At 40.8% G+C, this 21904-nt stretch overlaps 1 protein-coding gene across 1 annotated transcript in view; it reads right to left on the bottom strand.

Annotated features, from left to right (window-relative positions):
* LOC139141335 (uncharacterized) overlaps positions 1-21904 on the bottom strand; it is a 64775-nt gene that overhangs the window by 42552 nt on the left and 319 nt on the right. Inside the window, exons 2-4 of the mRNA XM_070710967.1 lie at positions 20712-20823; positions 17434-17506; positions 16695-16797 (exon numbers count right to left, since the gene is read on the bottom strand). Of these exons, the coding sequence (XP_070567068.1) occupies positions 16695-16797; positions 17434-17506; positions 20712-20782 (247 nt within the window). The 5' untranslated portion in view covers positions 20783-20823. The remainder of the gene's footprint in view (positions 1-16694; positions 16798-17433; positions 17507-20711; positions 20824-21904) is intronic.

The following is a 21904-nucleotide window of genomic DNA, read 5'->3' as shown; positions in this document are numbered from 1 at the left end:
AGAACTTTTATTGACATGCTAATTACTGTTCTAAAATTATCTCTCTTACACAACTAACTAAATTTCTAGAACATTCCAAACATGACTAATTGAATTCAAGGTTGTGAGGTCATTAAGGGCAGTGACCTTGAGAATGTTCTAGACTAATTGAACTCAGGTCATGATGAGTGTGGGGGGGAAATGACCTACATAACAGTACCATCAACGTGCGCTTTCCAGACACTTTTAGAAACCGGGCAGAAACCGGGCGCCAGTTTTTTGCCTGGTTTGTGTACCATCAACGGGCGCTTTCCGGACACTTCTAGAAACCGGGCACAACCGGGCGCCCGGTTTGTGCCATAAACGGGTACTTTCCGGACGCAAACCGGGGAGAAACTGGGCATCCCGATTTTGCTTGGTTTGTATTATAAAAATGGGCGCTTTCCGGACACTTCTAGAAACCAGGCAGAAACCGGGCGCCCGGTTTGTGCCATAAACAAGCGCTTTCCCGACTATTGAGTTACATATCATGATAGATTGCACCGGGCGCTTTCTGGACACTGAACCAGGCGCTTTCTGGGCAATTACTGGGCGCTTTCTGGGCACTTTCTGGACACAAAATTTGGTAAGGGAAGGTATTTGAACTTTTTTGGTATCAAAGCGCTAACTATTAGCCAGGCATCTTTGAAGATCAAAGTTGATACATTTTCAAGAATTTATACTACCAGTATTTCAACAACAATTCTTATCAACACTCTTTCTGTCACCAATTACCCACCTGTTTGTACTTATAGAACTTCTTCCCTAACTGCTCTCTAACCGCAGAAAAGATCTTTAAATCTCGCCTCAAACCCCCCTTGGTCTAGTGGCTGAGTTAATGTCAGATAACTAAGCTGTTGAGAGTGGAATATTACTTATGAGGTGTTGAATATTGATTATACTAAAGTTGAAATCATCTCTCTTGTCATATAGCCTAGTAGAAAAGTGACCATTAGAGTCAAATTCAAGTAAAATGCCCCGATATGAAACAGAAGAGGCCGTTTCTGTAGTTTCTTTAACCTCCAATTCTGGAGGATAAATCATAGCGAGATATTTACTGAATTCAGAGTTATTCATTGAAATAACATCGTCTATGTATTAGGTTAAAAGTTCTAGCTACAGAGACCTTTTTCCGTTTGATTAGGTTCCACATAAATTCTGCCTCGTATGAGAACAGAAATAAGTCGGCAAGCAAGGGAGCACAGTTAGTGCCCATAGGAATTCCTATACACTGTTGGAAAATGTGTCCTCCAAATTCTACAAATATGTTGTCAATGAGGAAATCAAGCATACTGATAATGTCTTTCTGTCACCAATTACCTACCTGTTTGTACTTAAAGGACTTCTTCTCTAACTGCTCTCTAACCGCAGAAAAGATCTTTAAATCTTGCATCAAACCCCCCTTGGTCTATGAATAATTACCCACGATGCACCAGTTTTTTCTCTGCGCTCATTAAACTTGGACGTGTACCGTATTGAAGAAGCTTTAGTCACCGCTTGGATTTTATCCACTCTTGATCACTTTTCGATGTTTTTTTCGGGAACTCACTAGACAGCTAAGTGTATCTTCACTATTGTTGTGCCATTTTTTGTGTTCTTTACATTGCCTTTGTTCTTCTTTGAAGACTTTGTTCTTGATTGTATTTCCGGCGATTGGTGCCTTTCCCGCCTTTTAGGTTTATTAGGCGTTTCGTTTTTCCCAATCGCCATTCTCGTTTTTTTCTTTTCATTTCGTCGGCCAGCTTTCTCGTTATTTACGTCATGAGTTTGCAAGTCCGACGCGAGGGTGTTTACGTACATGAAATGTCGAACCTTGATCTACACGACAAGTGCCATCTTTGCCGCGCTTGTAATCGGTCCAATACGTGTGATATAATTGTCATAATTGGTCTGATTTTGATTGGGACAATATTTCTTCTCCCACTGCGTTCGCTAGCCAATGATCGGTTAATTCTCCATCTACGCTAGCAGGTTCGGAACGCAAAATCGTTGGTTCAGATGACGGTGAAGTTCCTATAACTCTGACCAACGAAAATATTGATCCCTCCGACCGGCAGTCGGCTTCCCGGAATTGGTAAGGCTCGTACGATTGGTCAGGCGGATAAGGTAAGTGGTTCAGGTTTGGGGAGAACGATTGATATGTCCGACATTAGTACCAACGAAACCTGAGAGGTCACGATAACTAGTGTAGGCCAACCTAACGTTGAAGTTAGGCAGGACTTACGCCGCGAAAGATCGCCGAACTGACATTCTAGTCCGAATAATATCTCTCGCTCCAGCCAAGGCTTACGTCGTAATGAGTTACCACCTCAGCGTCTTGAGGGTAGACGGCCTTGCTCACCTTGCAGAACTTACAGGGAGCGTGATCAATCGCCCTATCGGTATGACTATTATGGAGCTCGATTGAGCTCTCAAGACCGTCCGACCTTCGACCCAAAGGTTGAGCACCGGAGATCAAAGTTAAGACGCAAACCTAAGCGTTTTAGACACGATTTCCATTCACCAGAGAGAGAGGACGGTTACTATCATCGATCAGGGTTATATCATTCTGATTATTCTGATTCCGATGATGATTTCCCGAGGTCCAGACGTCGATATTCAATGTCTAGGCGTTTTGAACGGGACCACGACTTGAGTGGGGCATTTCACGCCATAGCGGGGTCACTATCAGTTCAGCAGCAAATGCTGATTAATGCTGGATTGGGCGGTACCGCTACGCAGCCTCATTTTGCTGAGAGAATGCCTTCTCGGCATAGCCCCCAGGATTCTGGCCGAGTGGGAGCGTCGTGTGATGCACGTACCACTCTGCATCGGGGGCAAGAGACATGTAGCGCTAGTGATTTTTCCCTGTCGCGCGACATAAGGAAGGGTAAAAAACAAGATGGCGCCAAGATGATGACTCAGCACTTCATGGCATCCGGCAGTAAGAACGCGTCGATCGAATTACAGCCGCGCCCTTCCTTGTCTCGTCCCAATGCTAATTCTGAGAATTTGCTCTCAAGGGACCCTCATAAGAGATATGTTTCCCCGGTAGAAAGTGAGGGTGAGTCTTCAGGGCCAGTCCATTCTCTTTCAAAGGGGGAGGGAGATCACAATCCAGAGATAATCCAGCTACATGCCCCTTCAATAGCGAGACTATAGCTAAGGCACCGGAACATGATTCCGATTTGCCAGAGGACCAGATTAGCGTGGCAGAATCACAAGCTAAACCTAGGGAATCAAATTTTGCACAGTGCATTTCCTGGGTATATGAAGCTTTTGGTAGTGACTCAGTCCTAAGCCTCAGGCACCTGCCCACATTGAGTCAGTCACTGCTTCGGAACTGTCTAATGGCCCAGAGAAGCAGGTTGCTCACAGGTCATTACCCTTTTCTCGAGTTATCACTTCAAACCTTGAAAAAGTGAGGAGAGAAGTAACAGGAGAAGTGCAAGATTCTAACCCTTTGGCAATTGGCAAGTATCCATGGGCAAGGTCTAGTTTAAAAAAAAATATTATAAGACTCATGCCTCTCTTTTTTCCTGGGAACCCCCGCATTTGGATAAAGATGTCTCTACTGTGGATAATCAGTCATCGTCTTTTAAGACCATTTCGATTGATATGCCTATGTTTCACCAGCTGGGTGACACAGTTAATATGACCATCCGTGCAGCATCATATATTGACTGGCTTTTGGCTGTGCGTGAATTGCAAGCTTTGCAACTCCCTGATAAAGTTAAGCAGTCTCTAGGGCACTCGCTAATTCAGTGAATCATCTCTCTGAGTTTGCTGTCCGAAATCATGTGGCCTTAACATCTTATTGAACGCGATGCATTTTTGAGTCGCCACTCCGTTCAGTTGTATGATGAGTTAAAAGGGAAGGCTCGATTAGCACCTTTTTCCCCAAAGAACTTGTTTGCTGGCACTTTACCAGACCTGCATAGCCAAGCAGGCTACCCAAGAGTGCCAAAATAATGCTTGGTTATTTGAAAGGAATAAACAGAGAGTGGTTCAAAAGCTACTAACGTGTCGTAACCCACAAACAAATTTAAGGGTGGAGCCACAGGGGCCAAAGCACGCCCTCAGACACAGAAATCGCGTGCTCGCCGGCACTTCCGTTTTATAGTAAATGGACTAAGTTACGAGTACACGGCTCTACCCTTCTGGTTGGCAACGGCACCACACGTTTTCACCAGAGTAGTACTTGCGTTGGTTGCTTCCCTACACAGGCAGTCAGTCAAAATACACCCTTACTTAGACGACTGGCTTCTTCGCAACAAGGCCAAAGAAATTCTCTTGGAGCATCTCTTGTTGACCTGGAACACTCTTCTCCGCCTCAGTTTCATACCAAATGTGGAGAAATCGTCTCTGACACCATCGCAGGACATGGTTTTCATGGGAATGAGACTGCACTCAGACAGAGGCATAATTAGTATCACCAACTCGAGATCGCATAGACAGACTCCTGTCTCTAATACGCGGTATTCATCCACAGCCGTCAGTCCCTGCCAGAGTATATATATTAGGCATAATCGGGACGATCGTGTCCATGATAGACATTGTCCCATGGGCTTGACTTCGTTTACGCCTAATTCAGCTGTACCTCCTGTCAATGTGGCGGCCAAATCGGCATGCCATAACATATCCGATTCCTATCAGACCTGCCCTGCGTTACCACCTATTATGGTGGGAGGACACGGAAAATTTACAGCGGTGTGTTTCGATGAAAACTGTCAGACCCGACAAGTTCCTTTTTACAGATGCGTCTACCACAGGATGGGGTGCGCATCTGGACGATCTGTATGCAGCAGGTCAGTGGACAGTGGCCGAGGGCAGGAGGCACATAAACTGGTTGGAGCTGCAAGCCAATTTCTTAGCTCTTCAGCGCTTCGAAGTTTCAGTGGCCAACCAGAGTGTCCTCGTCAATACAGACAATTCCACGGTAGTTGTGTATATAAACAAAATGGGGGGGGGGGACGAGATCTCCCACTCTTTGTTTCCTGGTGTGGAATCTATTGATGTGGTGCAAAGACCAAAATGTCCGTCTCCAAGCCCGGCATCTACCGGGCAAATGAAACCACATAGCGGATGCCCTATCGCGGAACCGCTTAGTGCAACCGACAGAGTGGGCACTACCTCAGACCATTGTGAACCAGTCTTATATTTGCAATTTGGGGAACTCCAAAGTTAGACCTATTTGCGACATTCAGAAATCGCAAGCTCCCGCTCTTTGTGTCACCGATACAGGATCACAGAGCAGTAGGAGTGGACGCCCTATCAATGTCTTGGGAGAACATAACAGCATACGCGTTGCCCCTCTACCACTTCTACCACTAGAACTCAAGAAGTTAGCAGAGGAGAGGACAATTATAACTCTAATAGCTCCATTGTGGCTGCAAAGGGAGGTATGTAAGACCCCAAAAATTGACAAAGTGAGCGTCGAAGTGCTCGATCGAGCACTTTGTGGAAAATGGCAAACTGAGCGTCAAACTGAGCGTCAAACTGAGCGATCGAGCACTTTGTGGAAAATGTCAAACTGAGCGTCAAAGTGAGCGTCAAAGTGAACATGATGGCGCCTCCAACGATAGGATGTGGTATAATTAATTTTGCCATCAGCTGTGAGTTCGCGTCCCGCCAGGTCGATGTTTACATTCACTATGGCGTTACCCAATGAGTCGTCAATCCCGCCTGATGATTTGGTATGAGTTGACATTCCCTGTTACTGTTGCCCTGTTTCAGGTAGATAATCTTTCCGAACAGATTTCGCTTCAAGGCCATGACAATTATCATTTTTATACCTCTGCCTCGCTTACCGCCAGGATTACCGCTGCTCAGAGACTGAATATTCATGAAAAGTCATTTACCACAGACTGGAAGTGAATCATTCACACCTCTTCTACTCCTAACGATCGCGGAAATACCGCAGGCACAGCGGTAAATGGCATGAACGGCTTCAGTTTGCAGTATTTTTTTGAGAGGAGAGAGAAAGAGAGAGAGAGAGAGGAGAGAGAGAGAGAGAGAGAGAGCGTGTACATCTACGTCTTGGTGAAATAAACTAGTACGTTGTCACTGTTGCGTATGTTCAGTTCTCTTCCGTCTGTAAAATATTGCAAACTAAATACCGAACAAAAGGTGCATTTCACGAACACCCCCTAACATGTCTTAGGTGTAATCGATGTCAAAAAAATAGTTGACAATTTATCAGATGTAAAGTTCAAGTTAATTACGACATCCAAATTTTGTTCAATTTGTGCGAGATCGGGAAGTAAAACTCTGGTCATACATCGGTAGAGACATTCCATGATAGCAAATATCGACATCGCGTCTGGGGACAATTTGTCGTGTCTATTTTTATCTATATTTGATAGCAGCATGAATGTCCCTTGTACTGAATAAAGAAGGCCCTGAAATTACAAGTTAGAATTGGATAACTGCTACGATGGGTTGCGACGTTTTAGCCACATCGTTCACCCACAACTACGTAACAGCCTATCACCAACCCGACATGCGAACAAACGGGTAGGCGAAGTTTATTCCTTAAATTTATGCCATTTTGATATTTATACGCCTACAGACTTGGAGCAAGTTTACGATCAAGTTTATCATCACTTCATAAACACGTTCAATAAAGAAAGCATTCTGCTATAAAGTTCGTGTCAATAAATTACGCTGCTGGTATAATGTTTTGAAGTCCGAAGCTCTGCATTCAAGATTACAGTATGGTAGGTATTCTTTGATCTTTGAGCAAACAGAACGATGAATGTAAGCAAGGAATAAACTAGAAATATTTATGTGTTTATCACACGACACCAATGTTATGTCTTGTGTTGATAGCATTGTAGTTTTTTACAGAGTGATAGAGATATTGCAAATGTAGTTGGCGCGATCACTATGAAATAATCAAGGAAAATATAAATTGACCGACATATCGACGTAGTTTACGGCTCTGCACGCATCGATATTACCATAGTCGCGACGGGGCCCGGGATATGTGCCGCTACGGACCACGCTTCTCCAGATAAAAATCACTCTGCATTTTGATGATTTTGAATGAATGTGTCTGTGGACTACTGTAGCTGCACAGTAAAATTTCTCAGATCATTTCTGCGCTGATCGCCATAAAATGCCGACGTTTTGTCAAGCGACGCCGCTCACCGGTACCATTTTTGTATATCCATGACGGCGATTTTTCCCAACAAATTTTACCAATTTTCATGAATTTTCCTGTCATTTTTTAGAATTATACACTGTTTAAGTGTATGAAGAGAGTGTACGCGTTAGCAGATGGCCGGTAGTTGTATCGGGCCAAGTATCCTTGTAGCGTTTCTTATGACATCTACGTTACGCTTGAAACATTAACAACAACACAACAGTTATGTTCATTGAATTTTATTGGTCAACAACAACAACACGACTAATAAACATAAACAACAATACAAACAACAACAACAACAACCAGACTTCTGGGTTCCCTATGCTCAGAGGGTTGAGCCCGCTGCAGCACTGAAAATTCCATGAACTTGATTTGTTTGAAGTCCTGTCAGCGTGGCTAAACTTGACTGACATACAGTTCGCGTACGTTCAATAATGATTCTACATAAATCAGACTTGTTATCCAAAGACTCTTGATGTTGAAAGGTCAATTTAGACGTTGCCTGAATAAACACATTGTCTAGAAATCGTTTGCTGAACGTGACACTCTATGCGATGATCGTTTTTTGGACGTGGGATTCTGTGCATGTGATGACCGTGATTTTCTATCCATTTGACATCACGATTGCCGAATTCGAACAATGTCTTATCATGACAAATGTTTCAGAATTAAAGCAATGTGAAAGAACATCTTTCACCCATTAAGTGAAAGTTACAGTAATTTTTTCGGCTTCAGGTGTAAGCTTATGATTGGCTCAAAACTTTTCAGTCTCGGTCAACCCATAGGGAATGACGTATATTTGACCTCGCTCTGCCTGCCATTTGTCAACTCACATACATGCACACTATAGTGATTGACATTGCTCCATCGAGGTCCGTCGACTGCAGGACCTTGACTCCTATCTCTTATTCTTTTTGACTACGAAGAGTAAACTGCAATTAACTGTAATTATGACACCAATATTGCGCGCATCATTGTAAACACGTTTTTATTAGCCAACTGGCAAATCGTGTACTATCCCGTACGCGCTAACTGAGCACCCATGCAAGCTATATTTGGCATATTCGCTACATTTTAGCACTCAGTCCTTCTTTTTTTCGCCCAGTTTGACGCTTACTTTGTATCAAACGCTGTTTGACACTCACTTTGTCAGTTTCCAACGCTCAGTTCGACGCTCAGTTCGACGCTCACTTTGCCATTTCCAACGCTCAGTTCGACGCTCACTTTGTCATTTTCCACGCTCAGTTTGACGCTCACTTTGTCATTTTCCATGCTCAGTTTGACGCTCACTTTGTCTTTTGCCACGCTCAGTTCGACGCTCACTTTGTCGAATTTGGGACCCTTACATACCTGGCAAAGGCCTTAGTTTCCGATACTTTTAGATCTGATAATAGATTTCCCTTTTAAACTGCCTCAAAGAGAGGATCTGTCATCCCCAGGGACACTTCTAACTCACCCGGAACCAAGCGTGTTCCACCTTCACGTGTTCAAGTTGTCGAGCAAGCCCTCATTGAGAGAGGCTTTTCTAAGGCAACTGCCACCATTATCGCCAGACCACAGCGAGCCAGTACTCTGGCAATTACCTATGAAGACAAATGGCAGAAGTTCTGTGATTGGTGTGGTGAACAGAAGATTACTCCAATCAAAGCCTCTGTAGAACAGTTAGCGGAGTTTTACTTTTCATCTTAATAGAGACAAAGAATTTTCTCCCCTTACAATTGCTGTTTATCGTACTGCCATTTCAGCTACCATTAAAGGCTTAGGAGGTGAGGACTTTGGTCATAATAGTTCTCTCTCCGCTATGATCTGAAACTTCATGATTGAGAGACCAGCAAGAAGAATATTGGTCCCTCAGTGGAGTTTGTCACTGGTGTTGCGGGCTCTGCAGGAGCCCCCGTTTGAACCGCTACATACTACTAGCCTTAAGGCTCTTATGTATAAGACTGTGTTTCTCATAGCCCTGGCGTCTGGTAGATGCAGAAGTGAAATTCATGCTTTTGGTGTGGACGAGGGCTTGCTGGCTATTAGCAAAATGGAAGCTGTTTTGCGCACTAGACCAGGTTTCTTGGCCAAGAACCAAGCACTGGATTCAGTAGCACAGCCTGCTATCATCAAAGCACTTGACACACTCACAGGCCCTGAACCAAAGGAGAGAGTTTTATGACCAGTCCGTGCCCTCCGCTGGTACTAAAAACCGACTGAGCATTTTCGAGCAGGTAGAACTGGACTGTTTCTACCTATTCCTCTGTCTCCTGAACAGATTGCTCAGCTGCCGACATATCGAAGTGGATAGTTGCGGCTGTACACTGGGCATATTCAGAAAGTTCTTCTACTAATTTACGACTTTCAAATGTGACCGCTCATGAGGTTAGAGCCCTGTCAACATCATGGGTTTTATCAGCTGGAGTGCCTGCAGACGAAGTCATTCGTGCAGGAACTTGGCGGTCAGCTAATTCCTTCATCAGTTTTTAGTCCCCATGGACACCGTCCGGGGGGACTAATAGGTTTGGTCATGTCCGTGCGTGCGTGCGTCCGTCTGTGAGTCCATCCGTTCACGCAGATATCTCAGAGACGCCTGGAGCGATTTTGTTCAAACTTGGTACAAGGATAGTACCCTACGTCATGATGCACGTCGATTTGTTTCACAATGCAATCAAATTTGGCCATGTTAGAGGACTTTTTAGTTTTCACCTCCATAGACTCCCATGTATAAGGCAGTCCATAGACTCCCATGTATAAGGCAGTCCATAGACTCCCATGTATAAGGCCAAGAAAAACAAGTCATTGACAATGACATAGTCCCCACTTGTAATAGGAGTATTAGTCTTGATGGGGCAGGGAAATGTGGTCATTAGGAAGTATCACTGGAGTGTATATGTTCAGATCTATGGGCACATAGGTCTATGTCGTTGTTCCCAATTTGAAACACATGAGGCATGTCTAAGTTATGGTTCTAAATCGGGAAAAAAGATCAGACCTCTAACTGTATTGGCCAGCCAAGAAATACATATGCACATAATAATGAGGTACAAGATGTGAAATCTTAAGGTCTAATATCCTATCAGAATTGGAGGGTATAGAACTTGTGGTTACTGAGTTATGCATATATATGTATAATCAAGGTCAAATGGTCATAAGGTCACGTGACATTTTGAAAAAAAATTGTATTGCTAATTAATCCCTATATGCCAAAAATCAGACCTCTAGCTCTATTCCCTTGCCCAGAATTAGATGTGTGCATAATTAATGAATTAAAGCGTGTGTTGTCATAAGGTCTCCCACCCTACTAAATATAAAGGACATAGCACTTGCGGTAACGTATTTATCGACATAAAGGTATATTTCAGGTCAAAGGTCATAGCGGTCACATGACATTTGGTCAAAAAATTTATATCCTATAGTTATCCCTACCGGTATATACCAAAAATTAGACATCCAGCTCTATGAGTTTGCTCAGAATTAGATATACACATAATTAATGAGGTACAGTATGAAGCATCATAAGGTCTCCCATCATCACCGAGGTCACATGACATTTTGTCAAAAAAATTGTATTGCTAAGTTATCCCTACATAACAAAAATCAAACCTCTAGCTCTATTGGCTCGCTCAAAATTAGATATGCGCATAATTAATGAGGTTCAATATGTGGCGTCATAAGCTGTCCCATCATACCATACATGAAGGGTGTAGCACTTGTGGTTACTGAGTTATGGACAAATATGTATTTTTGAGGTCAAAGGTCACCGAGGTCACGTGACATTTTGAAAAAAAAATAGCGTTGCTAAGTTATCCCTATATACCAAAAATCAGACCTCTAGCTCTATTGGCTCGCTCAAAATTAGATATGTGCATAATTAATGAGATACAATATGTGGCGTCATAAGCTGTCCCATCATACCGTATATGAAGGGTGTAGCACTTGTGGTTACTGAATTATGGACAAATATATATATTTGAGGTCAAAGGTCTCAAAGGTCATGTGACATTTGTCAAAATATCTGAGATATCTGCGTGAACGGTTGGACTCACGGATGGACTCACGAATGGACATGACCCAATCTATAAGCCCCCTGTACTTCATCTGTAGGGACTAAAAACTGTGTCACTACATCCTTTTTGCAATATGAATACGATGAGAAACTAAATTTTTATTTTTCTTGGCCTTATAAATGGGAGTCTATGGACTGCCTTATACATGGGAGTCTATGGAGACTGCCTTATACATGGGAGTCTAAGGAGGTGAAAACTAAAAAGTCCTTTAACACGGCCAAATTTGATCGCATTGTGAAACAAATCGACGTGCATCTGTATGGGGTAGGGTACTATCCTTGTGCAAAGTTTGAAAGAAATTGACCTGGGCATGTCTGAGATATCTGCGTGAACAGACGGACGGATGCACGGACGCACACACGCACGGACATGACCAAACCTATAAATGTCCGTGTACGGTGTCCTTTGGGACTAATAAACATTTAGTTTCTCATCTTGGGGGTGGACCATTTGATATCCTGGGGGGGGGGGGCTTGGAAGATTTGGGGAAAAAAAAGATGCCAGGTGGAGTTGCTCGAAAAAAAAAATCTGGCCTTAAGTGGCTGATGGAAAAACAATTATGGACCATTGCGACTCGGGAAAAAGAAATCTTGGCAATTGTTTGATGCACACTGCAGCATCAATAAAAATCAAGCAGTAGCTCTGGAGTTTTATAAAGCACAAACCATTTCAAGCTTGAGGAACAATAACTTAGAATTTATTAAACGAGAAACTGAAATAAATACACAAACAAAAACACTGAAAAATTGTCAAAAGTTACAGCTACTATCACTGTAGCTTTCAGCAACTGAAAACAAGAACTCGTCTGCAGTGGTCTCATTGAGGAAGATTTTCACACTATTTCAGACGGCTTTTCTCTCAGTCATCTCCTTTATATTCTAAATCACTGAATATGAACAATTGTACAGTATACATGACCTTCTGATTAGAGGAAGTATGCTAAAATTGAAATTGCTTACCAGTGTTTTCCAGAAATGTGTAAATCTGAATGTATGGATTTTGTCAAAATACCACAAGAAGAAAGACAGCCTGCCATGAACTGGGTCAAGTGGACTCAGTCAGTCAAGTGGACTGTTCAACTTGCTATTAAATATCACTCAAACCAGGACACTTGTCAGACAATGACATATTTTTTTCAAGCACAAGTAAATGCCATAAATCTACATGATTTTACGAATATATACCAAACCAGGACACTTGTCAGACAATGACATATTTTTTTCAAGCACAAGTAAATGCCATAAATGTACATGATTTTACGAATATATGCAGTGTTCTCCCTGAATAAGGTAACAGGGGCGTGGCACCCTCTTGTAAATTCCGAGCGCCCCCTTGCCAGAAAAGAAAAAGATTTATTTTTTTGAAAAATAAAACAATAAAATGTACGAGATAAAAAGTTGACGGTGATTTACAAGCAAAATGCAAGCATGAGCGTCAATCCTGCAGGCTGCAAACGTAATTCTCATCGATCTAGCAAATCTCGCTGTCATCCGAGATCATTATATACTAAGGCCCATTTGCAACTCATATCGATGGCAGCCATATTTGCATGGCTCAGGCCTTACGTTATCCACGGTCCCTCCATAGGGACCGTGCATTAGGTAACCGACTTAGCTGAGTAAACATGCCAAGGAGCTTGAGGGTAACCTTAGGACAGCAGAGTACACTGAAGTTTTTGAGGAGGTTAGAATTTCGCTTGTTTATTCCTTTCCAAAGCAAAACGACCTATTTTTAGGCTTGGCCGGACATGTATCAGGATGAGAATACGTGAGTGTTATGGTGATAATTTTGACATCGATGAATAAATGTTTCGTTTTCAAAAAATGTAATCTTCATTGAAATCAGTGAACTGGAATAAAAGTTATCGAACATTGTCTCAGATCACTTTTCCTTTGAGTTTTTTATACGAAAAAAAAATCGGAAAAAATACTCAAGTGCCATCAAATAACACCATTTTAATCTCTGTTTTTCAAAAGCTACAACGGCAGCAGGGGGGGCACTCCCCTCCTGACCTCCCCCCGCGACCGCTTATGCGGTCGCTTGTGGTGCTTCGCACCACATTTTCACTCTCTTATCAAAATATCCTGGGGAGAACAGTGTTATATATGTAGGATACCATCATCTCTTCTGATGACACCAGTGATGTTCTCAGAGAAGTTTTCACTGTAAGTTTGTTAATGCTTAATGTAGAACTCAGTAATCAGGTTGTTTGATTTGTATTTTCAGTGTGTTACCCATGGTATAAATAAGATCTATAACCTGATATTTTTGTAAACTGAATCAAAAATGTACATGTATTAACATATCTTTATTTAGTTTCTTGAATATAGTCTGTGTGCGATAGAACAGCATCTTGTTACTGGGTGTGAAAAACCTAGCAAACAAACATTGCACCGAAATTTGGTAAAAAAAAAATATATCTCGAAGAAGGAAAGTGAAAAAAAAAGTTGCCAGCATATGCCCTGTAGAAAAAAATAATTCATGGTGAAGCAGGTGGGAAAAAAAATAATGGCTCTCCACCAATCTTCCAAGCCCCCCCAGGATATCAAATGGTCCTGCCCTTATTCATATTGCAAAAAGGATACAGTGACATAGTTTTTAGTCCCCACAGATAAATAGGATTATAGATTGGGTCATGTCCGTCCGAGAGTCTATCCATGAGTCCATCCGTTCACGCAGATATCTCAGACACTTTGGCAAAATGTCACGTGACCTTGGTGACCTTTGACCTCAAATATACATATTTTCCATAACTCAGTAACCACAAGTGCTAAACCTTTCACATATGGTATGATAGCACACCCTATGACGCCACATATTGTTCCTCATTAATTATGCACATATCTAATTTTGAGCGAGCCAATAGAGCTAGAGGTCTGATTTTTTGTACATATGGATAACTTAGCGATACAATTTTTTTGACGAAATGTGACGTGACCTCAATGACCTTTGACCTCAAATATACATATTTGTCCATAACTCAGTAACCACAAGTGCTACACCCTTCTAATTTGGTATGAGGGGACACCTTATGATGCCACATATTGTACCTCATTAATTATGCGCATATCTAATTTTGAGCGAGCCAATAGACCTAGAGGTCTGATTTTTGGTATATAGGGCTAACTTAGCAATACAATTTTTTTGACAAAATGTCATGTGACCTCAATGTCCTTTGACATTAAATATACATATTTGTCCATAGCTCAGTAACCACAAGTGCTACACCCTTCATATTTGGTATGATAGGACACCTTATGACGCCACATATTGTACCTTATTAATTATGCGCATATCTTATTTTGAGTGAGCCAATAGAGCAAGAGGTCTGAGTTTTGGTATATAGGGATAACTTATCAAGACAATTTTTTTGACAAAATGTCACGTAACCTCGATGACCTTTGCCCTCAAATTTACATATTTGTCAATAACTCAGGAACCACAAGTGATACAACCCTCATATTTTGTATGAATGGACACCTTATGATGCCACATATTGTACCTCATAAATTATGTGCATATCTAATTTTGAGCTAAATGTATGATTTTTGGTATATAGGGATAGACTGTAGGATAGAAATGATAAAATGTCATGTGACCTCGATAATCTTTTACCTAAAATACACGATTATGTCAATAAATAAGTAACCACAAGTGCTATGTCCTTTATATTTAGTAGGATTGGAGACCTTATGACAACACATTGTTTACCTTGTCAATTATGCCCATATCTAATTCTGGGCAAGCCAATAGAGCTGGAGGTCTGAATTTCGGCATATAGGGATTAATTAGCAATACAATTTTTTTTCAAAATGTCACGTTACCTTGATGACCTTTGACCTTGATTATACATATATATGCATAACTCAGTAACCACAAGTTCTATGCGCTTCAATTTTGATAGGATGTTAGACCTTAAGATGTCACATCTTGTACCTCATTTATTATGCACATATGTATTTCTTGGCTGGCCAATACTGCTAGAGGTCTGATCTTTTTTCCCGATTTAGAACCATAACTTAGACATGCCTCTTGTTTCAAATTGGGAGCAATGACATAGACCTATGTGTCCATAGATCTGAACATATACACTCCAGTGATACTTCTTAATGACCACATTTCCCTGCCCCATCAAGACTAATACTCCTATTACAAGTGGGGACTATGTCATTGTCAATGACTTGTTATTTACATGACATGGCCTCGGAATTAGAGGGTTTATATTCTCTGGGCCCGCTGTCGGTCAGTCAACAGGTAGTTTCAGGCAAATAATTTGTCCCAGCCTCCTAAGGCCTGTGGTATTCTGTTTTTTGTCCTATAAGTACAAACAGGTAGGTAATTGGTGACAGAATTGATGTTTAAACTTAAACTAATTTCTGTCATATAATTACCTACCTGTTTGCTCCTGCCCTTCCTCCCCACAGTTTTGTGTGTATTTATTTGCCGTGGGTGTAATTTCCATTGGTTATTATTTTCTCATGGTAATTTTTGATTTATTACCCCTATTTTCTGGGTGGCTTTCACCCTCAGGAAAGGTTGATACATGCTGTCTGCTAGTGAGTTCACAATATCCTGCAGATTAAAACTGGTGTATCGTGGGTAATTGAATTGGAATTCAATCTCAGTTTCTTTAATCTCCAGAATTGGAGATTAAAGAAACTACAGAAACGGCCTCTTCTGCTTCATATCTGGACATTTTACTTGAATTTGACTCCAATGGTCACCTTTCTACTAGGCTATATGACAAGAGAGATGATTTCAACTTTAGTATAATTAATTTTCCACACCTCATCAGTAATATTCCACTCTCACCTGCTTATGGGGTATACATTTCCCAGCTTATACGATATGCAAGAGCATGCAGTTCATATGGTGATTTTGTAGAGAGACATGGCCATCTCTCTTTCAAACTGTTAAATCAAGGTTACACCAGAGCAAGACTTGTCTCTACATTCAAACGCTTTTTTGGCAGGTATCGCAAGCTGGTAGATAAATACAATATCTCTCTTCGACAAATGATCACTGATGGCATCGGTGACATTGGCCTTAGTTAGTGACCACTACCTATCTGACTTACAGATTGATATATGGCGGGTGCCACATGTGGGGCAGGATGCGCTTACTATTTTCGAAACACCTGACATCACTTCTTGGTCTTTTGGCCAGAGGTCCATATATCTTTCTTTCATGAATTTGACTTTGTTTGTACCGTCTATTTACTGTCTGTTCTGTGCTGTTTTGTGTCTATGTTTACAACTATTGTCTTACAAATTTTGACCTAGTGTTATTGGATTATGGATTGGTATGATTGCGATTATTCATAGACCAAGGGGGTTTGAGGCGAGATTTAAAGATCTTATCTGCAGTTAGAGAGCAGTTAGGGAAGAAGTCCTATAAGTACAAACAGGTAGGTAATTATATGACGAAAATTAGTTTTAAAAGTTTAAACATCAATTTCATAAATTGAGAAATTACAATAACAAAACTTGACGTACATTTCGATTCCTCCTGTATAGTCAGAGCGACCATACGTCCATGAGATCGGAAGACTGCTGCAATCTCCTTGGCAGAGTGTGTATTCGGTGCCAATACCAACATCTGTGTTGAAAGCAAGACACAATTGATGAGAGTGAGAATATAACAGAGGTGTTAATGATTAATGATAGTATTTTATCAATTCTTTTCTTAAAATGATGTCATATCCAGTCATGTGCGTATTCAAATTTCAAGCTGACGGATAATGTGTACATACTACATGCACTGCATGTGCAGATGATGATGTTGGTTTGCATATCACCAGTGTCGTGGAACACATGTCAAGATCATGTGATTGATATTGAAGAATATGCTTCTTCATGTTGATTGAACTTTATCGGTAACACTTACAGACAAAATCGTTATCCATTTGACTATGCTGTGGCAGCTAAGTGTTAACAGTTTCTTAGAAATGAAATGTAACCTGCCAAATTTATTACCAGTTGATATACTCACTGATAGTTTCTTACAGAATCTGGAAGGAACAGAATACTTCACAAAATAGGATTATACAGCTCTTTTACATGCTGTGTGTCATGACAAGAAATTGTCATATACAACAACATAGATTAAGTCACTGCCTTTTCTCCCCATTTGCTTGGATCCATTATTCTAACCAAACCACAGCAAACCCTAACTTAACTTCATGAAATTACAATAATTTTGAAAAATTGAACAAATATCAACAGTTAATCTCACCTGAGGATGTTGATTCTCTGGATCTATCATACCCAACAAATTATAGGCAAGGATATCGACCTCCAATGCAACCCTGAAAGACAAACAGAAATTATATAAATTTAATTTGGATGTCGCCATGATGATTCCTGAAGTGGATTATCTTGCATTGTCAGACACATTGTTGTTTCAGCATTCACTGTTTCCGATTGCTGTCAAATTCAAATTTCTGAACTTGTAACTTCTTCATTATTTGTTAACATTTTGTAAAGTTTCTGCACGTTACATTTTTATGAATATAATTTGATACAACTATCAGACGGCTGAATACTATGTTAGTACCAGATACTGCACATGACCGTTTTTAAGGTAGCGACTCAGGTTCATTGTCACTTATTTTCAATCCTCATTTTCACAAAGAAGAAGTGGTCACACACCCGACATGTGGTACCTTTTTTATCTGCTCGGTCACCGAAGAGTTCAGAAAATTTGTTAGTTTTTCAAAAACAGTGTGCATACGGCTGTTTTACTCAAAAACACGTGTTTTTTTAGTTTTTTTACTCAAAAAAGTGTAAGTACAAATCTCCAATCGGCCTTGGTGATCTGTTTACGGCAATCGACGGCTGGGTATACTGGGCAAAAAACCGTGTCCCGGATTTTTGAAATTCTCTTTTGTTTTCGCACAATGCGCCTTCAAAGTGTCAACTTGACGATTTTTGCATAAATTATCGGCCTTTGTTCACGTTTGTCAGGATATCTTCACTTCCAGGCCTTTTATCGGAAATCTGAGACACAGTCTTTCAGATATATTCATTCACTATCCACAGGTGAAAATTCAGGCTAATCTGTCCAGGCGCCGCCGACTTATACTTATTTGAATAATGTACGCACTGCCAAAAACATAACTGAGAAAATCGACGATTTGTGTAAACGACCTATGCGTCACACATCGTGAGCGACCTAGCGTCAACATGTGCCAAGAAGTCGCTCGCGCACTATTTTCTGCGAATTTTCTTACACCAGGACTAAGTTGAAATATTTAGAGTAAGTTTTGGGAATTTAGAATATGTTTAGGATTGCAGATCGTGTGAAAATAGAAAGAAATTATACACTGAACTGGCAAATGCTTAGTGCCAGCAGTGGGTGGTATTTACACAACAAACACAGAGGGGTAATTAGCGATTTAATCCATTTTTGGAACGTTTAACTAGTAGATTAACTGTATACTGTTGTCTCAACGGTTTCAATCTGGTTACTAGTGTTCACAGTCAAGACGAACTGAGACGTCAAAACTTGTGTAAAAAAGTCTATCCGATCGAGACCTGTGTGCTGTTGTCTCGCGATCGTGTCGGGCATTCACTTGTTCTTGACTCAAGTTGTCTACTTCCTGTCTCGCGATCGGCAATTTATGCATGTTCTTTGTGAAAAATGATTGTCAAGTTCATGTTAGCGCCGACACTGTGCGAACGGGACGTCAGTTGCTAGTTTTCCTACCTCAAGATGAGACGAACACATGTGACTCTTGACAACATAAAATGTCTGTTGTATTTTCTTAGCTTTTGCACCGCAATGCAAACTTGTCGCCCTTCGTTACGACGGGAGAGATTGACTCGTGTTAATTTTTTCAAACTTTATTTATATGTGTTATTGTACAGATTTTATCAAACTAATAATAATCACGCCGTAGCGTAGAACAGTGCAGGCTGTCATCGACAGCGTGTTCCGAGAGTGTCGACTAGTCTACAGTGGAGTCACTCGACTTGCGCAATACCAGCGCACAAATAATTATTTCGGAGATTTTTACTTTTAATCAAACTTTTGATGACTGACCTCATATAGCAAAAATTGCTAGTTTCAGCACTTCTAGAAGTTGAGCCGGGTTTGTTTTACGTTCAGTGTTGAGGTCCAGCTAGCAGCTGTGGAGTCTGTTGGTAATAAGTTTAGACAACACGGACACAAGAATCATTTGAGAACCTCGCAATCCACGTTTGACGTAATTTAATTTTTGGGTTATATTTAAAGAAAGAAAAGGCATGAAATAAAACAATATTTGCATTTCGTTTCGAAAAATTAGCAGATCGGTGAACTTGCTCTTGTGAATCTGCATCATGTGTGTATGAACTCCTGCACTCGCTTGGGAAACTCCTTGACATAAATGTCGCGTGTTGTCGGATACGGTGTTGTTCAATTAAGGTTTCTCAGCAGACACGAAAAGGCTGCACGATAGAAAGATGAAACTTAGAGTTTAAAAATATAAAAGAACACGGTACTAACACCAAGCATGTACAGCAAGAGTGATAAAATTATTGCAACTAACAGAAGTTTCATCTCGCTCAGGCTAATTTTTGGACTCGGGTGTGTAATCAGCGTAGCCTAATATGTTCGAAAAGCAGTGTGTCAAATACTTTCATAGTTGTTGAACTGAGCACGTCTCCGTTAACGTCTGCGTCCTCGACCAAATCTGACTCTTCACTGCATTCTTGATCGGTTATTGCAGGGAGCATGAGCCGTCTTTTTCAAGTCCGCTTTTGTGGACCTCGCTTGCTTTTTCGACGGTACTGAGCGCAAGCGCCGGCTTTGGTCTGCTCGACGTGTTTGCCGTACCGATACATGCGGAGTTCAAAACGCTGAGCATAACGTTGAAGATAGCGCATGCGCACTAAACCGCCAAGCCTTTTCATAATCTCTGCATGTTTATCAAAGATATCGTGGTTGGTAATCCGCGACCGTTAAGACAAAAGCGAAATAATGGCACGCGGTGTAGCTGATAGTTTGCCATTTTAGTAATATTTCAGGCATTTCCCGGTACGATGTGACCAAACACTTTTCCCCAAAAGAAAGGCCAAGTGTCAGTGGTTCAAAATTTGCAATAAAAAAAAATTGCTAAAATTGATCTTTGAATCCGAGTCGCATCGTTAATGCAAAAAATTAGCAACGGGCATCTGTTATCTGCATTAAAGTACAACACCTGAGCACCTTCTGAATACATACGTAAAACCAGCATGTGAATTGTGGGTCCAATAGCAGTGTCTTATTTCTAGGTAGTACACGAGCAGATACTACTGATAAATCTTGTTTTTTAAGTAATCTCTGATTGTGCTCTTGACTGTGTATTGTGTGTCAAGCAGCTAGATTCTAAGTTTACATAGTTTACAATCCCAATTCACAGTTAATGCTACAAATTACATCGTCTTAAGATAAAAAAGGGGGAAAAGTGATGAAAATACCAATTGCTTTATTTACTTTTTTATGCATGCACTTCATTCTGTAAAGTCAGAGTAGGCCTATATGTTACTTACAGCATGCTAAAATTACTCAAAATTGCTTGAAACCAGTACTTCTGCAGATGATCCAATATATTTTCTCTCATGCGAATGACCTTGGAAACAGTGACTGATTTTCCTTTTTGTACTAACAGAGAAGAAATATTTTTAATTATTTTTCATAAAAATGTCTGCAAAAATTATATAAATTCACACAAAAATAAAACTTTGTCACAGAACTGAGAAATTTATCTGTGTCCTTCCATTCTAACTATATTTTCTGGGAAAAATGACTGTAAGTATTGCATGTATCCAGAACCACATTGATTGAATATCACAAGTTTGCTGTATTCACACAGTACAGCTTTCACAGAAGGGAAATTTCAGAAAAGGCATGTAAAAATCAGTAAAGATAAATCAGGGCATGGTCAGGGTTGCACATGATCACTGGACAACTATCCTGTTTCTCGTAAATTTTCAGATCACTAAAATTTTACTAAATGTACTCTGATGGGATAGTAATGTCACTATGAATGGAATAACAAATAAATGGATTTCCAATCATCAATATACTTGTAACGTTCCCTGGGTGCTACCTGTATTCTATGCATATTGATGACTATTCTATGCATATTGATGACTTTGACATAAGCCATGCTTTTAGGGGTGCATATTTTGATGTACATTCAACGTTAAACATCAGTAATTCAATAATTCATTCCTCACATTACTTTCTAATCATTTAGGTATTTTGGTTGGGTATGACACAAATGCCCTATCATTAGAAGACCTGGATGTTTTGACATTTTCATATAAAGCTGGAAGGGAACTTGTATTTCAACATAATCACACCTTGGCATTACCCAACTCTTAGAAGATATAATATTTATATGCAAAATAACCCCACTGGGTAAGTACTACCATGGATGTACAAAAATATCAATGGTACGTAAACCAACTACTGATAACCTATGCCCTCTAACAATTGTCACTCTTCTCTGTTGTAAAGGGCATACTCATTTGTTTAAAGGCGGAGCCTCCCTTTAAAAGGGTGCCAACCTATGGCGGTGTTCATTGTGTAAGTGGACACCAAACAGGCAACATGAGGGCACACGCTCCAGAAAATGCCACTTTTTAGTTTTTTCGGACCGCAAAAACGCTGACAGACTGCCAAGCGGTCAGCACGAAGCTGCTGCCGATCGAACCCTGTGGTTATATTCAAATTCTAA

The sequence above is a fragment of the Ptychodera flava genome, chromosome 9 (assembly GCF_041260155.1).
Source record: "Ptychodera flava strain L36383 chromosome 9, AS_Pfla_20210202, whole genome shotgun sequence".
NCBI lineage: Eukaryota > Metazoa > Hemichordata > Enteropneusta > Ptychoderidae > Ptychodera > Ptychodera flava.
Note: the sequence above shows the minus strand (reverse complement) of the source record. Positions and strands in the feature narration are given on the sequence as shown.